Source organism: Vanessa atalanta, chromosome 1 (assembly GCF_905147765.1).
Source record: "Vanessa atalanta chromosome 1, ilVanAtal1.2, whole genome shotgun sequence".
NCBI classification, from domain to species: Eukaryota; Metazoa; Arthropoda; class Insecta; order Lepidoptera; family Nymphalidae; genus Vanessa; species Vanessa atalanta.
In genome coordinates this window covers 1669916-1689297 of record NC_061871.1, presented here as the reverse complement: position 1 = coordinate 1689297, position 19382 = coordinate 1669916, and the positions used below count along the sequence as shown (strand labels likewise).

At 31.9% G+C, this 19382-nt stretch overlaps 1 protein-coding gene across 2 annotated transcripts in view; it reads left to right on the top strand.

Annotated features, from left to right (window-relative positions):
* The window catches only part of LOC125065248 (kinesin-like protein Klp10A), a 49553-nt gene that overhangs the window by 8026 nt on the left and 22145 nt on the right, over positions 1-19382 (top strand). The window contains exons 1-4 of one of the 2 annotated variants that reach the window (XM_047672875.1): positions 9046-9051; positions 12058-12062; positions 14660-14725; positions 19160-19196. In XM_047672875.1, the coding sequence (XP_047528831.1) occupies positions 14705-14725; positions 19160-19196 (58 nt within the window). In that variant the 5' untranslated portion in view covers positions 9046-9051; positions 12058-12062; positions 14660-14704. Of the gene's footprint in view, positions 1-9045; positions 9052-12057; positions 12063-14534; positions 14726-19159; positions 19197-19382 lie in introns of those variants that run through there. The other variant, XM_047672798.1, reaches the window with a different exon arrangement.

Sequence of the window (19382 nt, the reverse complement as noted above, 5' to 3'; positions counted from 1 at the left end):
TACAAACAATACGTAGTGTTTTATTATAAGACGTAATTTGAACGTCGTATTTGTGGTCATAGATTGTTATTGTAGATATTTGTTTTTTTACACATACAACTTTTTGATTTCTTTAATATAATATAGGAATATTTTCAATTCGACTCTTGGTCTAATCTTAAAAAATTGTATGGCATTTGATTATAACGTGCTAAAAAGAATGACACTGACTTTGAAAATGGTGCAGCGCCTATTTCCAAATCTAAAATCCTTTCTCAGTGGGCGTCATTACGATGGAGGTCTCCTCCAAATTTTAAAATTAAAGTTGCGTAATTATATTTGGGCAATCAGGACATTGCCTAAATAAGCAAACCTTGGAGTAAAAAAGTTACGTTGTAAGTAACAATTGCACATATTTTAAATTATTTAATCGAAATAACTCCACAACAAGCTATCTCATTATAACTGACATTGAGCGGCGAATCGTTAATTTTAATTGTACCCAGTAAAATGGTCAAGCTTTTTTAGAAAACAGTTTTTCGTGGTCATTATAGAATTATATCTCGACGTACTTCGATATTATAAAACGTATCCCTTATTTAATATTCACTAAAAGCATCAAAGTTTTTCTAAAAACCGTCCAATTGCTGATTGATTTGCGGATAATTAGAATTTATGGTACGGTGATTTTTTCGATGAAATGTCAATTTTGTAGGTATTTCTGTTCTATTAGCCTGTCGACATTCTACGTGAAAGCGTGTTGCGAAACAATTTATGCGTTGTTATTCCATGAGGTGTCTGCTTTGTGCCTTCGCCTATATAATCGATAGATAATAGTATAAAACGAGGCCAAATTCTGTGTAATGGACTGGAACTAGATCGTGTGCCCTAATATTTGTTCCGCTTTCCTTCGTAACGTATATGTATGTTTGAGCTAGTCGATAATGATAGCCTAATCTGGATTTCTAAGTTGTGGATGATAAACAATTTTAAACGTTACTTCTCAAATATACTACTAGGTACTTTTGGGAAATGTGGTTTGACGTAAAGCTATAACCTCATTTTCTTTCCCATTTATGACGTAATGCACAGACAAAGGTCGAAATACTTTAAATAATACTAAATGTAGTGATGTTAAATAGTTATATATTATAAATGGCCTATCTGATATAAATAGTTTTGTTAAATCGAACTGGTAGACCTTGATATTGGCGCGTTTAAATAAACAAAAAATATATTAGTTTATATAGTATAATATATTAGTTTTATATACTAGTAAACTACTATATAAAACGAATACAAAAAAAAAATGCCGTATAGGTCTAAAGTTATATTCACAGCGAAAAGGTCTAAAGTTTTTGAAATTCCTCAGTAGAATTTGTAACACGATTTCGTAATTTTCTTTTCCGAGTGTACGTTAGTTTTGCGGAAATAAAATTCAAACTTTACGAATGCAGTATCTTCCGTCACAAACTCTGTGTTTATCTGCTGAGAAGTCTTGACTTGAGAGCTAAATATCTGCAAAATATTTTTAAAATATCTTTAATATTATGGAACAATTTCCTATGTATTTAAATGTAATCTCTTTTTTGTTTATCTATAAACAGTCGCGCTTTATATTCCGTAATCTGATAAAATATTATAAGATGATTGCGGTTTCGTTTTGATTGATTTTCTGAAATAACTACGGTATATTTAATGTAATTGAAAACGGTCATTTATCTAAGAAATTTTCAAGTGGCTCGCTAACAAAGATTGATATCAGTTCATCGACACAAATCGTTGCTTCAATTGTGCAGTTTGTGATGCCAATTATCGCATTCAATCTGTCATTCTATACCGTAGCTTGTGAATCACTTCATACGTCTCGTTAACTCTTGTGTGCTTCTTCGCAGGGATATAATTTTTAATGATTACCGTATTCATTCGTTCACGTCGTATGAAAATTCAACTTATGTATATTCAACTCAGATTAAGTTTTTATTACCTTTTTTTTAATAACTTTGCACGTCTAGGATCGTTTTAATTCGCCTTATGCTAAATTTGTTACTTTACCTTTAAAGTAATAAATACAAAGATCCAAATGTTTAATAGTTATAAATAGTTGTAACTTATATAATACAAACTAGATTGCCACTGGAGGGTGTTGCAAGGCTTGCGGTCGTAGGAGGGTCGTGGGCGGCGCGGTTCCGTCTACTGATGTCATCGTCGCCCTCTCGGACCGAGGCCTCAGCTTGTCTTAAAATAAGCTTTGAGCACTGACAAGAGGCGACTGCTTCCCATTAACTTGAATTCTTTATAAGATTTTTCTTATCTGATCGGAGACACGTTTAATTCTCGATAACATTAATCTAGAACTATAATTAAATAACTGAAAAATTATGTTAAAATACTAGAGAAGAACATATTTTTGTATACCTTTATACGTTTACTAAACTACCATTTTATTTGTTGCTTCTTCTATTAATCATTACCCATCAATTGTCGAACCGATTTCATTATTCCCAAAACCTAGTTAGGATAGGTCGTTCGCTGACTTAGTACCTATAACTGATGTCGTGTTATATTTTAAGTAAGGTATCAGGTCTGAATACTAAAAAAGCTGTTTCTATTTCATTTCATGTTAGTACTAGTTTTCGTACTTTTATATAAACTCAAAATATAATATTCGTGACAGGTGATTGGATTATTATGTATAGGAAACGACGTCGCGCGGTTTGAAATTGAGTTGAATTTATTTCGTGCGGTCTCGAGAAATAAATCGCGGAAGCGAATAAAAGAAATTCTTTTACATGCACCCTAAATCTGGTGCTGCAGTTTTACGATTCTGTTGCAAATTGCGGAAATTCTACTTCCAAAAGGTTAATTTAAATAATACGTTCTTGTAATGTATAATATGTATATATTTCGAAACAAAAAAGGCAAAATGGTAAAAAATCGAAGCATATCATTCTAATTTTAAATTTTATTATTTATTATTTAATAATGATAATCTCAACTATCAATATTATTGTTGTTGAATTCTGTGATGATTATCGATTTGGATTTGTTTTTTTTTTTTACAAATGTAAATGTATATAATATCTATATCTCAAATGTTGAAAAAGAATAATTACTGAGTTTCTTGACGGTTCTTCTCGGTAGAATAAATACTACATTCCGAATCGGTTGTTTCTCTACGTTTTATAAAATTCTATAATTAACGATTCAAAAGTACTTAAAGTATATTTTGATATTGATATATCGGCTCCTCCCCTTGTTTATTTTACCTTGAATTAATAAAATTCGCGGTTTCCGTGTAATGAGTAGATATTTTTTTAATTTTATTTTCAATATAAACTCCTTTTGTATTTATTTATGCGTAAGTTCTTCAAAATTAATTTGAAACTAAATTCATTGTTATTGAATGATTTCGAAGAATTTTCATTACTAATAAACTCTAAAAACATTGACAGTTATAATGTAAAGAAAAACCTACAACTAAATCCTTTTTGGTATGGCCTCGGTAATATTTTCGTAACAATAGCGTCACGTTTGAATATATTAAGTGATTTCGTTTAGTTTATAAACATTTATGATCTACTTTATGAGTTGGCCAATTATAGTGATAGTTGCTAAATTTTAAATGAATGTTAGATTAATACTAAACATTTAATATGAAAGTAAACAAACAGAAGTAACTTGTGTTTCTTAATGATGACGTCATACATAAAACACGCATATTAGTGTTGAATCATACTAATAGTATAACGGAGTTTATTTTATCTGTATTCGCGCAAACGCTACTCATCATATTGACAATGAAAAAAGCGATATTCATTTTGTATTTTTCATAGTTGCTGTTTTAGGTTTTTATGTGACACAGTTTAGAATACTAAATAATAAATAGGTATGTTATAAGGAAATATTATATACTAAGCAAAGTGTTAGGCTGTAATATTCATTTGATTTAGTTCCAAGGAGAGGAGTCCTCGTCCTAGCAGTAGGACATTGACAGGCTGTTACTGTACTCTTATATTTATATGAAGACTAAATAGTTTTATATTATTCATCTTATTAAATACATGTATTCTTCTTTAAGTGGCTCTGTCAATATAAATCATTAAAAAAAACTGAAGTTTTTCTAGAAGTACTTCAAAGAGTCCAAAGGTACGAAATTAAATGTTAAAAATCTCTGCCAAAAGAATCTCAACGCGCAAAACTTTAAAAAACAAATATTTTTAAATTCTCTGTATCTAACTAACCATGGTCCGAAACTTTACTGTTAAAAGTCGTTTAACTTGCAAGAATATTCGCATACGGAATTAGAGATCGTGTAGAAATAAAGAAAACTACAATTCGCTTTTAATTCTTGTAGTAAAGGATGCATGCTCTAGTTGGAAGAACCGGTATTATAATTCAAGCATTCAAAGATTAAGTTGAGCCATAAATGTATTCTATCTTACTATCAATCTACTAATGACTGACTGACCTTGTAACGCGATCTTAGTTGGATTTTCAAGTAATGCAATAATTTAGCTATGTTAAACTTAACTTGCATCGGTACGGCCTAGTTACATCAGCGATTATAAAACGGCTTCGCTGGCTTAACCAAGTTGACCCAAATTTATGTGTTTTTTTTTTTCTTTAATATTTATCACTTTTTTTTTAAGAAAACTTTCTCGTTAATTAGGCTTCTCATTTTTAAAAACAATTGTCTTTAAAGGCGAAGCGACATTCGTCACATAAATGATAATATCATTACTAATGACAGTACATATAAATTTCCATATCAAAAAGTCGATATAAATAATTTTAGTAAGTATAAAATTACTTAGTATTATTTATGAGTCTTAAATACATTCTAAATAAAGAACTTACGACATTAATCTTTGTTCACATTTTCAAATTAATCGCAATAATAAATGCAATTGAATCAGGAAACTCGTTTATAATGTTGTGTGTTTGTAAAGCTGCTATTAATCCATTAAATCCGTCTGTGCATTATATTGAATATGCACTTTAATACTTCAGACATTTAAATTAGTAATATTTAGCAAACAATAATCGCGAAGTCGATTCAATGATTTTGCAAGTCGAGTGTGTATTTTGTGTGCGCGGGCGCACGGTCTAGCCGAATGGCACTAAATCCATGACTCACTACTTGCAACGGGTTGTTACGCATATCGATTATTATAATATTAAATGATGTGATACTTTTTTTTTCTATTCATATAACGATCAAGCTTATAAAAATTAAAATATTTTATGTAGTCCTTATAATGTCAGAGACGAAAGCTTGCTGCGCTGTTTGAAAACGCAAATTGAAAATGAAAGTACTGGCATTTCCAAATGGATATTTTAAAATGAATATTAAATAGAATATTAGAAATGACGATGGGGTCTTGCTCGATTTCGGCTACGGCAGCCTCCTCAAGAAAACTACACAGTGCACTCTTTATTGCCTCGTTCCATAATCCGATGTGTCGGCAAATCCAACACGACCGCTTTTATACACAAACAGATTTCACATAGATCAAGTCGAATCAGAAAATGACAAATATAACATGAAAATATTTGAACAAAGAAACTACTGTAAATTGAGGACTTTTGTAGTTGTTGGAAACGAACTTAGTATCGATTGAAGAAGAACTCGACAAACTTATGCAACTATTGCAAATAACTGCGGAAATCCCCGATGAGCTACGAAGGGAATGGATTATACTTTCTATGGCTTTATCTCTTGTAGTTGAATTTACGATGAATTGCTAAGTAGATTTATAGATGTTAAAAAAACATTTGAGGCCGTTATGTGTTAATTTAATAAAGTAAGTAATGTTTAGCACAAACACATTGTAAAACGTATTGTATTTTTAATATTGTTTTTAACTCTTTTTTAATATTTATATAAATAAAAAACTACTTATAATCGTGGTTCATAAATGAAGTAGATTTAACAAATGTTTACCTTTGTTTTCGATGTTAAGTGTAGAAGTTGAAAAAATTCTGATAGAATCATCAATTCGTTTAAATTGTTAAATAAATACCGAAAATGTATTCTATCACAATCATATAAATTACGCAGACGCAAACATACCCTCGGGTATCACGACCAAAGTGTTGTGCCAATAAGGCTATAATTCCCGATCCGCAGGTTTAACTGCCTTTTTAAAATATTTTCTTTTGACAAATGGCCTCGTAAGAGGTGTCTAGTGGATGTATTTCAGGTGACTTTATTTTAAATTATTATAAAGACTTTAGAATTTGAATTTTAGATTTGAAACTCGATGAAACTATTCGTCTAAGACAAATATAAAAATAATTATTTAACTATTAAGTTTAACTTCACTGTTGGTATTACACACACACACACACTTTTTTATGTCTCATTGGTAGTTGGACTGGCTAATGGACCACCTGACGATAAAGGTCACCACTGCCCACTAACATTATTATTTTAAGAAATATTAATCATTCTCCATATCACCGAACCGCCACTAACTTTGGAAACTAAGATTTCCCACGCCTATACTCACTGCCTGTGCTCACTCACCCCTCATATAGAACACACCGCTTACACATCAAAGATGTAGCATATATGAGGAGTGGAGCCACCCACGTCCTTCTGGGTAGGCACCCAGACGGGCTTACACAAAGTCCTACCACGAATTATATGTTTAGCTAAACACTGATTTCTCTCTATCTGTTACATAGACTCGTCATTCGGAATCATCAAACAGCATTAACTATTCATGCCTCACGTAACATTTATAGGAAAAGTCGATAGTACTTATTTTAATTCACCGCATTAACTTGCTAACTAGAACATCGACAAAATTTGCGGGAAGAATGAAACATGAACAAACGATTTGAACTCGTTTTCTCTATGAAGTGAGTGAAATTTAGCAATCATGTTGAGCGTTTTGTTAGGTAAACCCTTATTAGGTACTAAACTATTACTAGGAAAGTTGCATATTGCCCAGCCATTTCACGAGTTTGACCCCTGACTCGCACCAAGATAGTTGGAGTTGCTAGTAAATGTTTCTGAATGTAGCCTACACTACTGTTTTTCTTGTAAAAAAATTTAATATCCGTTACTTTATGTGTACATTATATACCACAAGGTTTATAATTATTGTAGATCGTTTTAATTTACCGATAAAAATGTCACGTGAGCTTTATTTATTTATGGTGCAATGCTGATACTAAATATACTACAATGTCTTACAACGTTCACAGTTTTTCAGTCGTTAGACAATACAAACAGCTATATCCTGCGTTTGAAATCTGTAATATCTTCGAAAATATTCATTTTAAATTACATGCTGTAAAAGGCCATATTGATCTATATTAAATGCTCAATATATTTAAGGTACTTAATTGGAAAAGAATTTTGAAGATCTTTTTAAGGTGTACAATACTGTAGTACATTATTTTGATCTATCTCGTAGGGTTCAGCCAGCGTTTGCAATGTAAGCGCAAAAAAATGTTCATTTGCGACATCACTTCAGAAACCTCTAAAATTATCAGTGTATATTTTGTGTATATACCATACATATAAACCTTCCTCTTGAATCTATATATCTATTAATAAAACCGCATCAAAATCCGTTATGTAATTTTAAAGATCTAAGCATACATAGGACCAGACAGCGGTAAGTGACTTTGTTTTATACTATGTAATGATGATATGCTCTATCGGTATCCCTGGCTATACTATTAATACTTCGTCTATATTCGTTGTAATTTTTATGTCCTAAAATTTTACTGGTCTGTAAAGCGGTTCCGGGATATATAAAATAAAATAGTTCTTTAATAAGACATTCTTGATTTATTTATGGGTTATATTTATTTGCAGAGATTCTTATTTGGCTCCTTTTATACTATTTGTAATTTTCTGATGTCATTCTAATTATATATAAAATTAATTTTTTTGATTGTTCAAATAAACTAATTCTTGACCATAAGTTAAATATAAGCACTACGATGTGAGTACTTTAAATGCGTGCTTTCAACGTCATGCAGTTCACTTACCTGGATACTGATATGGGTGTAAATAATGTAGGAAAGACTGGCTGAATGTAAAAGTGGTATATTTTTTACTTTTTTTACCAGAAATACGATTGCCATGTGCAAACCATTCTTCGTTTGGAAATAATTGAGTCTCCTTAGAAGGCAAAGACTCCTCTTTGCCTTCTAAGGAGACTCAATTATTATATCTTATATAACTTATGCTTTATCACAACTGTTTTGATTAAACAACAATTTACCTGCTATAACTATTTACCTATTAACCTTAAAATAACAAAAAAATTAAAACAATTTCTTATCGTTGGTGACAGTTGCAGTTGCAAAATATACTCCTACCGAAAATGTTGTCCACAACACAGTAACATTATTTACGCAAAAAAATGTTTTAATGAAGTGTCTTTTAAATTGGACGCATTACACTTACTTCTCGATTGTCAAATATATTTTACCGTTTCGGAAAGAAATAATTCAAAGCTGAGATAATAATAAATCGGCGCATCGTAATAATACGTTTCGTTTCTTGATACCTTCCTCGTTGCACTCGGTCGTGGGAAACAACGCTGTCGGTTTAAATTTCTTTTCAACTTTTACTAGGCTCTTTATCTTTAGACTTGGATTCGTGACGATAGCAGAATTATAATTAGTTATATAAATCTTACAAACTTAAATCAAAAATTCAGATTGTGATAGTGTCTGGCAATAAAATGCAGGTATTATTAAAATAACAATTTAAATAATAAAAAATAATGGCAAGGTTTGTGAATAAATTATAATAACAAAAAATATGATCTTACACAGTATATAAAGCCTGAACTGATATGATAAATAAACTAGGTACTAAACATAAATAGTACTATGTTCGTCATGTTTTTTTTTTTACTAAAGTTATATATATTTTATTGATGTAGTTCATTTCACATAGTATACAATTATGGAAACTATTTGTCATTGAATCTCGTCACTCATGCGTTGACCGTAAGTCGTAATACATCAGGAACAAGCAACGTATTATAATTAGCTCAAAGCAATGCGTTAACGGGTCAATGACACGCTCTTGCGATCGTACAAAATTTAAACTGGCTACCATCGCACTTTGATCTTTGATATGAAATACTACTTTTCGCGAGCAAAGCATGTTATGAGTCAATTTAGGCCGGTTTCCTCACATTAGTGGATAAGTAGCAGTCTGGGTTTTTTATTTTGTATTAAATAATAATGTTTTACGCACTATTTTCTTTTATTTACGTACAATACTTTATACATATAAGTAGAGGTTCTCAGAGATTCCATGCGTGAACGTGATTTTATATATATATCCTGTACCTAAGTTACTGCTTATATTTCATTAACATACACATCTTAATCTCAATAGTTAATTCGTGAGGAGGTAACAATCAGAGAGCATTACTTTCGCTTTTATAATATTAGTCAAGATATAATAGAGAAAGTTATGTATTTTAAATACTTACAGGTCACCTATAAAAAGGCTCGATTTAATCATGATGCGCTTTTTTTATTATCTCGGTATCAACGATAACGTATCAGTTCGTATTTTTGCGACTGGGAATAACGCGAATCGACACGATTTTCTTATCTCAATGAATTTATGCTAATTAGTATTAATGTTGTCAATTGTATTTTATTTTTCTACTCGATAATAATTTTTTCTTAGTATTTTTCCATTTTCATAAAGTGTATCATTACACTTAGTAAGAGATTTTAAAATTATAATGAAGTTATTATTGTTTTATCTTTTGATCATCCTCTCATAAAATATTGACGTTATGAAACTTTTAGTCGGAAAAAAATCATATGTATAGTTTAAATTATATCACTAGGAATTTTGGGAAATTAATTTCCTTTTCTTACATTGTAGGTACCTAAAAATAAGGCCAGTTGACGCATGTTGCAGTTTCTATACTTGCTTGATTATATTTAAACGACTGGCTTTCTTTATACTATTTTATACTATTTACTTTAATGAATATAAATATATTTATAAACAGCGTTTCATATAAAACTTGTGCTAATAAAACGAATCCGTTTTTCCTGTACTATTATCCCAGTTAGATGTGATATTGGTAGTGATTTAAGTATTGTTTGACGTGAATTATTGTCTATAGAGCTATACTCGTTCCCAGTACACTTTCTAGTCGTGATCAACTGACACTGTAATTGAAAACTGCGGTTAGGTATAAAGAGAACGATATTGTTTTATTACAAATATGAAATACGCCATGCTACTATGTAATTTAGTAAATTGTATTAATATTTATTTCCTTGTAAGAATTGTTCTAGTAATTGTTTTGTCTGCGTATAAATTTTATGTTAGTATTTCGTAATTTGTTTTTATTATTTTACCAAATTAAAGCGAAAGCAAAACTGTTGTTTGAATAGTTAACCTTATGTTAAGCTACGGTAATAGCTTAAGTTTGTAATATAAAACCTATTATTCATGAAATATCATAAAAGAAGTGCGTAATAAACCTTTCTAATGACGGAAAACAAAATGCCTAGAGTTAATCGAAATGAGACGCGTCAAACTGGTAGACGGCATGTATCTTTATCTGTAGTCACAAAGTCAAAGAACTTCACAAACGTAAATATCCTACTCTCATCCATTACTTTTAGCGCTGAAGCAAGCGTAATTCCGTCAGTAATAATTTGATTTATGTTGCGTCTGTTTCTGGAGAATGGTTTTTATGTAACGAGATATCAATTCTTATTTTAACCATATATGAGAGGCAATCTGGTTCCCGAAAGGTTTTATGTGTCAAGAACGAACTTATCTTGCATATTTTTTCGGTGTGATCATGAAGTGTCATGTTTTGAATGATTAAATTTCGTATTTCTTATCAGTGCATTTTACAATCTTAGCGACTTATACCTATGATAATAATATAAATATATAAACGTGTATTCAATTAAATTCACAAAGGCCATTAAGGAAAGTGGCATAACATTTTATTATATGTTTTTTCTACTAATGTTTGTGCTTAGAAACGAAATACCATTTTTTTCTTACTTCAGCTTCACACTTTGAGCATTGTCGTTATCGTCTTTGTTTTATTTCACTTCAGCGTTCGTTCCACTTTCGCTCTTCGGCAGCGAAACCAAGTTGCCGTGGTGATCGAAGTGTGTTCGATAAGTTGCGTTCAGTTTGCCAAATCGCCTCATAAATTGTTTTGATAGACTGGCTATCTTAACATCTATGACGATATAATCGCAAAGAAAGTTTCATATGATTAGAATGTCAGTTTATGATGTTTTTTGTGCGTTGAGTTCGGTATGATTCTGAGGTGGTCTCATTTCATATACTTTGATATGGGTCTTTTTTTTTTTCAAATAGACATTGTTTAATAAGACCTTCTTTAGATAAGCACATCAGTTTGTGTTGCGTACCAAGCGATAATGAAATGACTCGTTCATTGACAAGACAGTTTTTGTCACTGAGTCATTGATTGTAATGCTATTTGAGGAATGCCAGACTGAAAGAGTGGCTTTAACTGTAACAATTCTAATTAGATTTCAATTAGAATCGAAATTTTTGGATGATTTAAATGACGTTTTGGTTTTTAACATTTATTTTTGTGTTGTTTGTGTCCTGAAAATATACTAGTGCAACCATATTATTTCCCCTTTTTTCCTTAAAATTGAAAGATCGGGTATTTATAGTTGGTTGTTCGCATTAGATGCATATACCGCGTCCATTAGAGGAGTATACGTTACGAACAATTGGGAATCGTTTACTAACCGCCTTCGAATATTCCTTATGTTTGTATTCGTGTACGTATATTATTGTCTTTTGACACAGTGACACGATTAGCTGTCGGGGTTTCCAGGAATTTGGAATCATCATAGCAATCAAGCAAATTACGGTGACTCGTGTTTTCCTTTAAACCTTTTGTTGTTTGGATTGAATTGTTGAAAATAAAATGCATAGTCGTAGTAGCGTATTTGTCCGGAAAAATCGTATAGAAAATGCTCACATGACATGAAAGTTTGAATTTATTTTTTACTGGTTTTCTCTTAGTTAAGGGGGGGGAGGGGGAGTACCAGGGATATAAGTATACATTCTTGAGTAAAAATTGTATAGGAATGAAAGAAAAATTTGAAATTGTTACAAGTAAAATCATTTATCGGTGTGTCCAATAATTACTAAATAGTGACTTTCTACACGCAAGAATACTGAGATATATTTTGAACTCTAATCTATCAATCACTATTATAAATATATGAATACACTTTTTGACCGAAGGACAAACGAAGATATATATTATTTAGAATTTACCTTTACATAGTATAAAACAAAGTCTCTTCCCGCCGTCTGTGCGCTTTGTACCATACAAAGCGCACAGACGGCGGATAAATTACGCAACGGATTTTACTGCGGTTTTGATCAATAAATAGAGTGATTCAAGAGGAAGGTTTATATATTATACATGAATATTGTAAAATCAAAATATCACATCACAGAATCACACAAGAGTTGAGTCTTCATGTTACAGTGTTGAATTTATTGTCAAGCTACCAGTGGTTCGGAAAGTAGATTCTACCGAGAAGAACTGGCAAAAAACTCAGTATAATAGAGAAGTCGAGAATTTCAACTTTCCTAGCCGGAAAGAACAAGATTTTTTTCTTTTTATGTTTGTTTTTTCAATGTAAAGGTTGTATATGTATATTATTTATCATTCTTCATCGTACCCATGTGAAGCCGTAATATTTGCTAGTAATTTTAATAAAATAACAATTTAAGCTCTAATTTTGTTCTTACTCAAAATTTCGTGTCGGGATGAGATATTGTAGTATAGGTACATAATTCTATTTTCCTCTGTTTGTTTGAAGAACGTCTCTTCTCAGCCAGTTTGTTTACGTCTCATAATAGATTTCCTTTGTGGTTAAAGTCAGGCTCCTCATGCGTTATCTGAACGGCAGGTTGTCGAAGGTCAGTGACCTTGTCCCGCTTTGAGATAATTATACCCGCGCTTTCTGATGTTCAAAGTTTTACGTTTCAGACATATCTGATTGAAACTTTCTTTACTATAATGACCAGTTTCGGTTGACCTTTGACGTTTTGATATAAGTTTTGATTATAAATTATATTTTTGTTTGTTTAATGAAATTTTATTTGTTTATCTTGAAAATAGCTTGTAATAAAATAATTTCTACCATCTCTGCCATTGCGCTTACCTTAGTAGGTACCAATTAAAAGCTAATAACAGTATGATCGATATTTCGCACGCTTGTATACAAAATAATGTAAGATTTAATCCATTCCAAGCGGATTTGTTCGTTATGCAATACGTTACGTCACTTTCGCTAAGATGCGTTGCATGCATCTTATGCACAGTAATTAATCTAGTGATGTAGGTCAACTGCACTGATTGTAGTTTCAGTGTGTTGTCAGATTTTCATAGAGACTTTATTTAAAAGATATTTGTCGAGTCTTCTCGTTATTTTAGTTCTATATCTTTGGATTGTTCTTGCGGTTTTTTGATAAATAGAATGGCTAGTAACAAATTTGTAAGAGCTTGATTTCAATGTCTAATTTTTAGTCTTTGAACCTTTTATTACTGATACTGAGCATACTGCAAAATACTTAAAGGTTAGTAGAGGTGATATATTTTTCGTTAAGAGTGCCTATATAAGTAAACGATGTCTGAAAGAGAAAAGCTTGCATTATACTGGAAATCGCCCCCATATCCATTCAAATCCCCGCTTGAAAGTTAATGCGTCTAGTCTCCCCTCGGTCCCAATAGGTCCATGAAATGAACAGATGTTGCTCTATGTTTTTGTTTCAATCGATTGAATTCTATTGTAACTATTTATATTTGTCACGGTATGTCTATGTTAACTATAATTAAAAATAAGGCTATTAAGTATACAAATGCGTAGTGTTTTGGTTACTTCTGGTTACTCCTGGTTAGATTACTTCTAGATTCGTAACATTAATTGATTTTGACTAATAATAATAATTTGTAAAAATAAATTTATTTATGTTACGAAGTTCCTGGTTAGTTATTTTATACTAAGTCACCAGTTTCTGGTTATTGATAAGTACTACTTACACAAGATACAAGTAGGCTCTTGAATTCTCATTACTAGTAAAACTATCAATTGTAATTGTCTATTATAACGAGAAGAACTGTTACTTATTCATGTAAGTGAGTTGTTACTCTGTTATACATATTTTAGTAGATACATATGTACGAACTAATATTTCAGAAGATATCCAAATTTTTAAATAGTTTTAATGTAAGTATTGTAAGCGGAGTGGTGTGTTTGTATTTTGTGTTAATATTCTTAATATGCGACAATATTTGTATCCTATTGGATATTGTATGACATATGACAATAGTACAAAAGGCTTCCACAAATTACCATCAAAATATGTTTGGTTTTCTATTAAGAAACACCTATATATACAATTGTACGTATTTTAATGATTGATTTATTTACATTTACAAAAGTCCTTTATAATAGAGACAATAAATAGATTTTATACAAAATAAACGATGAAAAAATGCTATGGTCTTATGTTACAGGACGGATTCACTCAGCGATAGTTTCCGGGGTAAACTTGGAAACGCGGTCAGTGACAGTAGAATGGTACGAGCGAGGGGAGACCAAGGGCAAGGAGGTGGAGATCGACGCTATCCTAGCACTCAACCCAGAGCTCGCGGGTCAGCGCAATCACACACCTCATCTTCAGCCCATGCCCAACAAGCTGGCGAGGGTATGTACAGCCAATTATGATATCCAATATTCTTGCGCTCATGCAAGCAGTAGGCTTAATGGTTACTTACACAGCGATTAGACTTGAGCTTGTACGAACATTGTTTATTCTTTAAATTAAATATTTGATAAAAACAAAAGGTCTGAAAAAATAAGCCAAAACAGAATCTTAAATTTCTAAGTACATTACTGATATTTGGTCATTGTTACTTAAATTAATGTACTGATATTATTACTAGCGAATATATATTATGAAGAAATACAGACGTTATGAGTTTTAAAATTTACAAAACATATTAATAGAACATATTCTTAAAATTAGTGTAAGTTATGATGCATTATTGTCTTGATCAACATAAATGTCTGGAGATAAAAGAAACACACGTGGCATTGTATCGGTTACATTTTGCGATATAAGCAAGTAGATACTGCTCATTGAGACTGCACTAAGCAAAGGGAAGTATAATGGAAGCATTTCTGCATTTTACGCCACAAATGTAGCTCGATAACTCATGTTAGTTCGCAATAGTTTGGTACATTCTGTAAATACCAATCAGCCTTATAGAATCACGAAAGAGGAAGGATTGTTTACATCTATGCTGGTTATATATTTATATCTGTATAACGTTCGTCGTGCCGACCAGTGACTAATCTATTTCAATCAGGTCAATGGACACATCACTCTCGCCGCTGTTGGCGAGACAATTTGCCAATTCACTTGCGGAAGCTATGCTCGGTCTACTAACATATTAGACGTTAACGTTTAACGACGATACTTTCATTGTGATTATTTTTTTAAAATTTATATTGAATTTAAATTAAAAATTAACGTTAAATCTCCTTTAAGGTTTAGTTCTCTTCAGTAGTTCAATTGATTAGTGTTTAACATTCAAAGTATTTACTTCAAATCACACACGAAACAGCTAAATTTAATGTAGTTGACTTAGCTACAGTATCTGAAATTTCCATTTACAAATATGATAGACTGACTACACGAATGCAATTCTTGAATAAGTCACTGAGCTGATTACACGTTTTGAATTTGCGAGTGAATTGAGCGGAAACATTATATCGATTAGCTGAGCGTTTGTACGGTACCACGCCGCGATCACCCTCATTGTTTGGGTCGTGAAGCACGTTGCTAATCGACGCTACAGTTGGAAAGGCAAATCCGCGAAAGCCGAATGTGCTATCAACCCATGGCGTTCATGCTATCTATCAGTATCTCAGATAACTTCAACATGACAACTGCAGTATATCACACAAAAAAACCTTAGTTCGTGAAAGGTGATGAATGTCAAACAATTATAGTGAAAACATCACCGGACAAAAGGCATTTTAGTGTCACTGCTATCCAGCAAAAAATGTAGAAATGTTTCCATACATCATCAGTTGGCAGGTGATCATTTGCAATATGCACGTAGTTACCATAGCTTAACGAGTATTTATTTTTAAAATGGCACAGTTACAAATGAAACACTTGTTCGCGCACGCCGCTCATCATATCACTACTTGCATATACCGTTACGTATCTCACCTAGAAATCATGCCACAGTTAAATATAATAGTTAATATATTCATTATTGTCGGAAACCTGTCGATATAGGTCAGAATCGATAGATAACAGTGTTGCGTGCTCGGTGGACTGCGTTCGATCTGACGATGATTAATTTTCCGACGACCTTCTAACTTGTATCGTCGACGCATGCCGGACGCTAGCAAGCATCGATTTTTCATACTTGTCCGTTACCAATACAGTTTCACTATTCACTTCAACTGACCATTAGGAGGTTGTGATATTATTCATCTCTCGATAAATGGAATCGGAAATGGAGGACCGTTCAGTAAGTTGCAATGTGTATTGTCCATCATTGGCACATGATTGTTTGTCATGGCTGCGAAGGAACCATCGGGCTCGTCGTCCGATGATGGCGGTTTCCTGCGTGAGGGCGCGGAGATCGAGGGTGCCGGCGACTCGGGCCACACGCTGCCCGTGCGCAACTCACGATCGGTATTTCTCTCGCACTTAAAATCATTCGCACTTTGGATACCGCATGGAGCAGACGCATCGCCCGTCACTCGGACACTTTTGATTACGTTGCTCACGAATCTTTGATTTGCACACGAACAGCTTTTTGTGATATTTTTTTTTCCATTTGGTTGTGTTTTTGTTACGCTTGTGCATAAACAAAATAGTAATACAATCCGAATTTATTATTTCATGGTAACCAAACCGCAACCAATAATTTAGTTGCGTAGTTTTGTATAAAAATCTAGTGTTTAATTTGACTAGCTGTAATTTAATGTAAACAAGTTTATTTGGAAAGGCATTCGTGTCAACAATGATATCATCAAATATTGATGATTCATCGTCCCACGCTCGTCTTTATACGTGATAATGTTTTCAATTATATTTAATCCTTATAGGATAATTTAAAATATCAATTAAGTTTTATTTCAAACGCACTTGATTTTTTTTTTGCTAAATATTTCTAAAATTATGTAATTGCACAGTTTTAAAACAAATTAATCAACAGTCAACACTTCAACACGTGAAATACATTGAAAATTTCAGTATAATATTCTATAATAATTATTATTCATATAAACACTATTTTGCATAAAACATTGGTAAAATTAAAGTGTTGACAAAAAGGAGTGTGTCAGGGAAAGACCATTTAAAACTGGCTATGATAATGAAGTAGGAACCTCGCTTCACGTTTCAGTGTTATATTACTGATCCTTAACGTATTTGTTATAAGGGTTAAATTAAATAGGCAAAGCAAAAGCTATACACATTACATGAATCATCGGTTTATTTAGTGTCGGCTATTCAACTTCAGCTTAAAAGACTAGCAAGGAGGTAGACCGCTTCCGTTCCGTGTTTGCTTTGAGAATAATGTCACGATTATACTTTTTAAATTAAATGACACACTGTGGGCACAGGACACTGACTTGGTGGTTACATATGTATATATGTTAGAATATCAGTCATTCCAATGTGTAATTTTAGGCACATTTTTATTTCATATTATGGTATATTGATGGGCAAATGGGTCATCTGACGATAAGTGGCCCTCTAAGAAATATAAATATTCCCTATATCGCCAATGCGGCACCAACCTTGGGAGCTAAGCCCACCTTGTTATGTCTCTTGTGCTGTATTGCTGTTTGGCGGTAGAATATCTTATTAGACGGTACTTACCTAGATTTAAACATAGCCTACCAACAAGGAAATATTAAAGCTTCTATATTTATTACCGCCAACTTAATAAAACAGATGGTGGCTTCGTTATCTTTTATTTTAATCATTGAAACAACGGGCTCCTATAATTAACAAAGAAGGGAACAGCTACAAATTGTTTAATTGTTTAGTAGTGTTGAACACTTGACTTGTCTCTTATTAAAAGAATATTGATAATTTTCGAGCAATATCTTAAACAAAAAGTTTTTGTACTAAAGAAACCTGGCAATTATAAAACATGGAGTACTACCATACATTTTTGGTCTGTAATTAGTTACTGGATTGCTACATTACTGTTGAATTGCCGTTAAACTTGAATGCTGAGGGAGTTTTTTTGTTTCCTCCACGATCATAATTAAGGAGACTTATTTCGTCGTAGAATGTCGCCTACTATAGCGAACGTAAATTGCTTGGAATACATTTGCAATTTTGGTAATCGCAAGAACTCGACAGTCTTCATACGTATAGATAAATATATTTTTCTTCTGACGGTACATGTTTTAACGAATTCTCAAGAGAGGTAAATATTGATCGAATAGTTTTTTTTAACAAAACACTTAAATCAAAAATGAAAAGGTACAACTACTTTTTTCACAAAAGAAACGGAGCGTAATCATATATATATGTGTGTATAAGTTTAGTGGTCTAGATTAAATATAACTATTGTTATGATTGAGTTGGTTTTCTTAACTGTTCTAATAACTTTAATTTAATTAACTTTAGTTTATTCTTTGTTTGGTCAAAATAATTTTAAAATGCATTTATCATAAAAATTATAGGAGCAGGATTCTTAGAATTTTTGGCCAAAAAATCTTTAATTCATTATAGCTTTTCCATAGACGGTTCAGACTAGTTTTTACTTGTCGAAATTTAGCTAGACAGCTAGATTTGAATACCGTTTAAATATATAAATAAGCCCGCATGCAAAAATGCTTTTAGGATTTTTGTTTTTTTATTTCATATGCGGGTAAAGAAATTATTGTACAGTTTCAGTATCTAGTAAATTTATATTTACAAATACTAAATGATAGTACCGTTATGTATATTATTTCTTTTACTTTCGGTAAAGGCTACTTTTTATTTTGTACATAATTTTATTTCAATTCTTCAGCTTGAGCTATTACTTTGCTCATATTTTAATTTTTCTTTCGCAATTTTAATGTTTTTCTAAAATACATATTTCTGTTTTAGGATATGACACGACAATCCATCCCAGTTGCAACCAAAGGTAAGTCTCGAAGTTTATATCATTTACAAATATTCTTTGCGTTGTATGTGTAAAAATGCTGAAGTATACGTCCGATGTAAATGGCTCATTGTAACTTTTAGACATTAATGAAATTTCCACAGCACGATTGGAAAATGTTTTTCACTATTAATCCGAAGATGAAATTGTTATTTCCATAAAAACAAA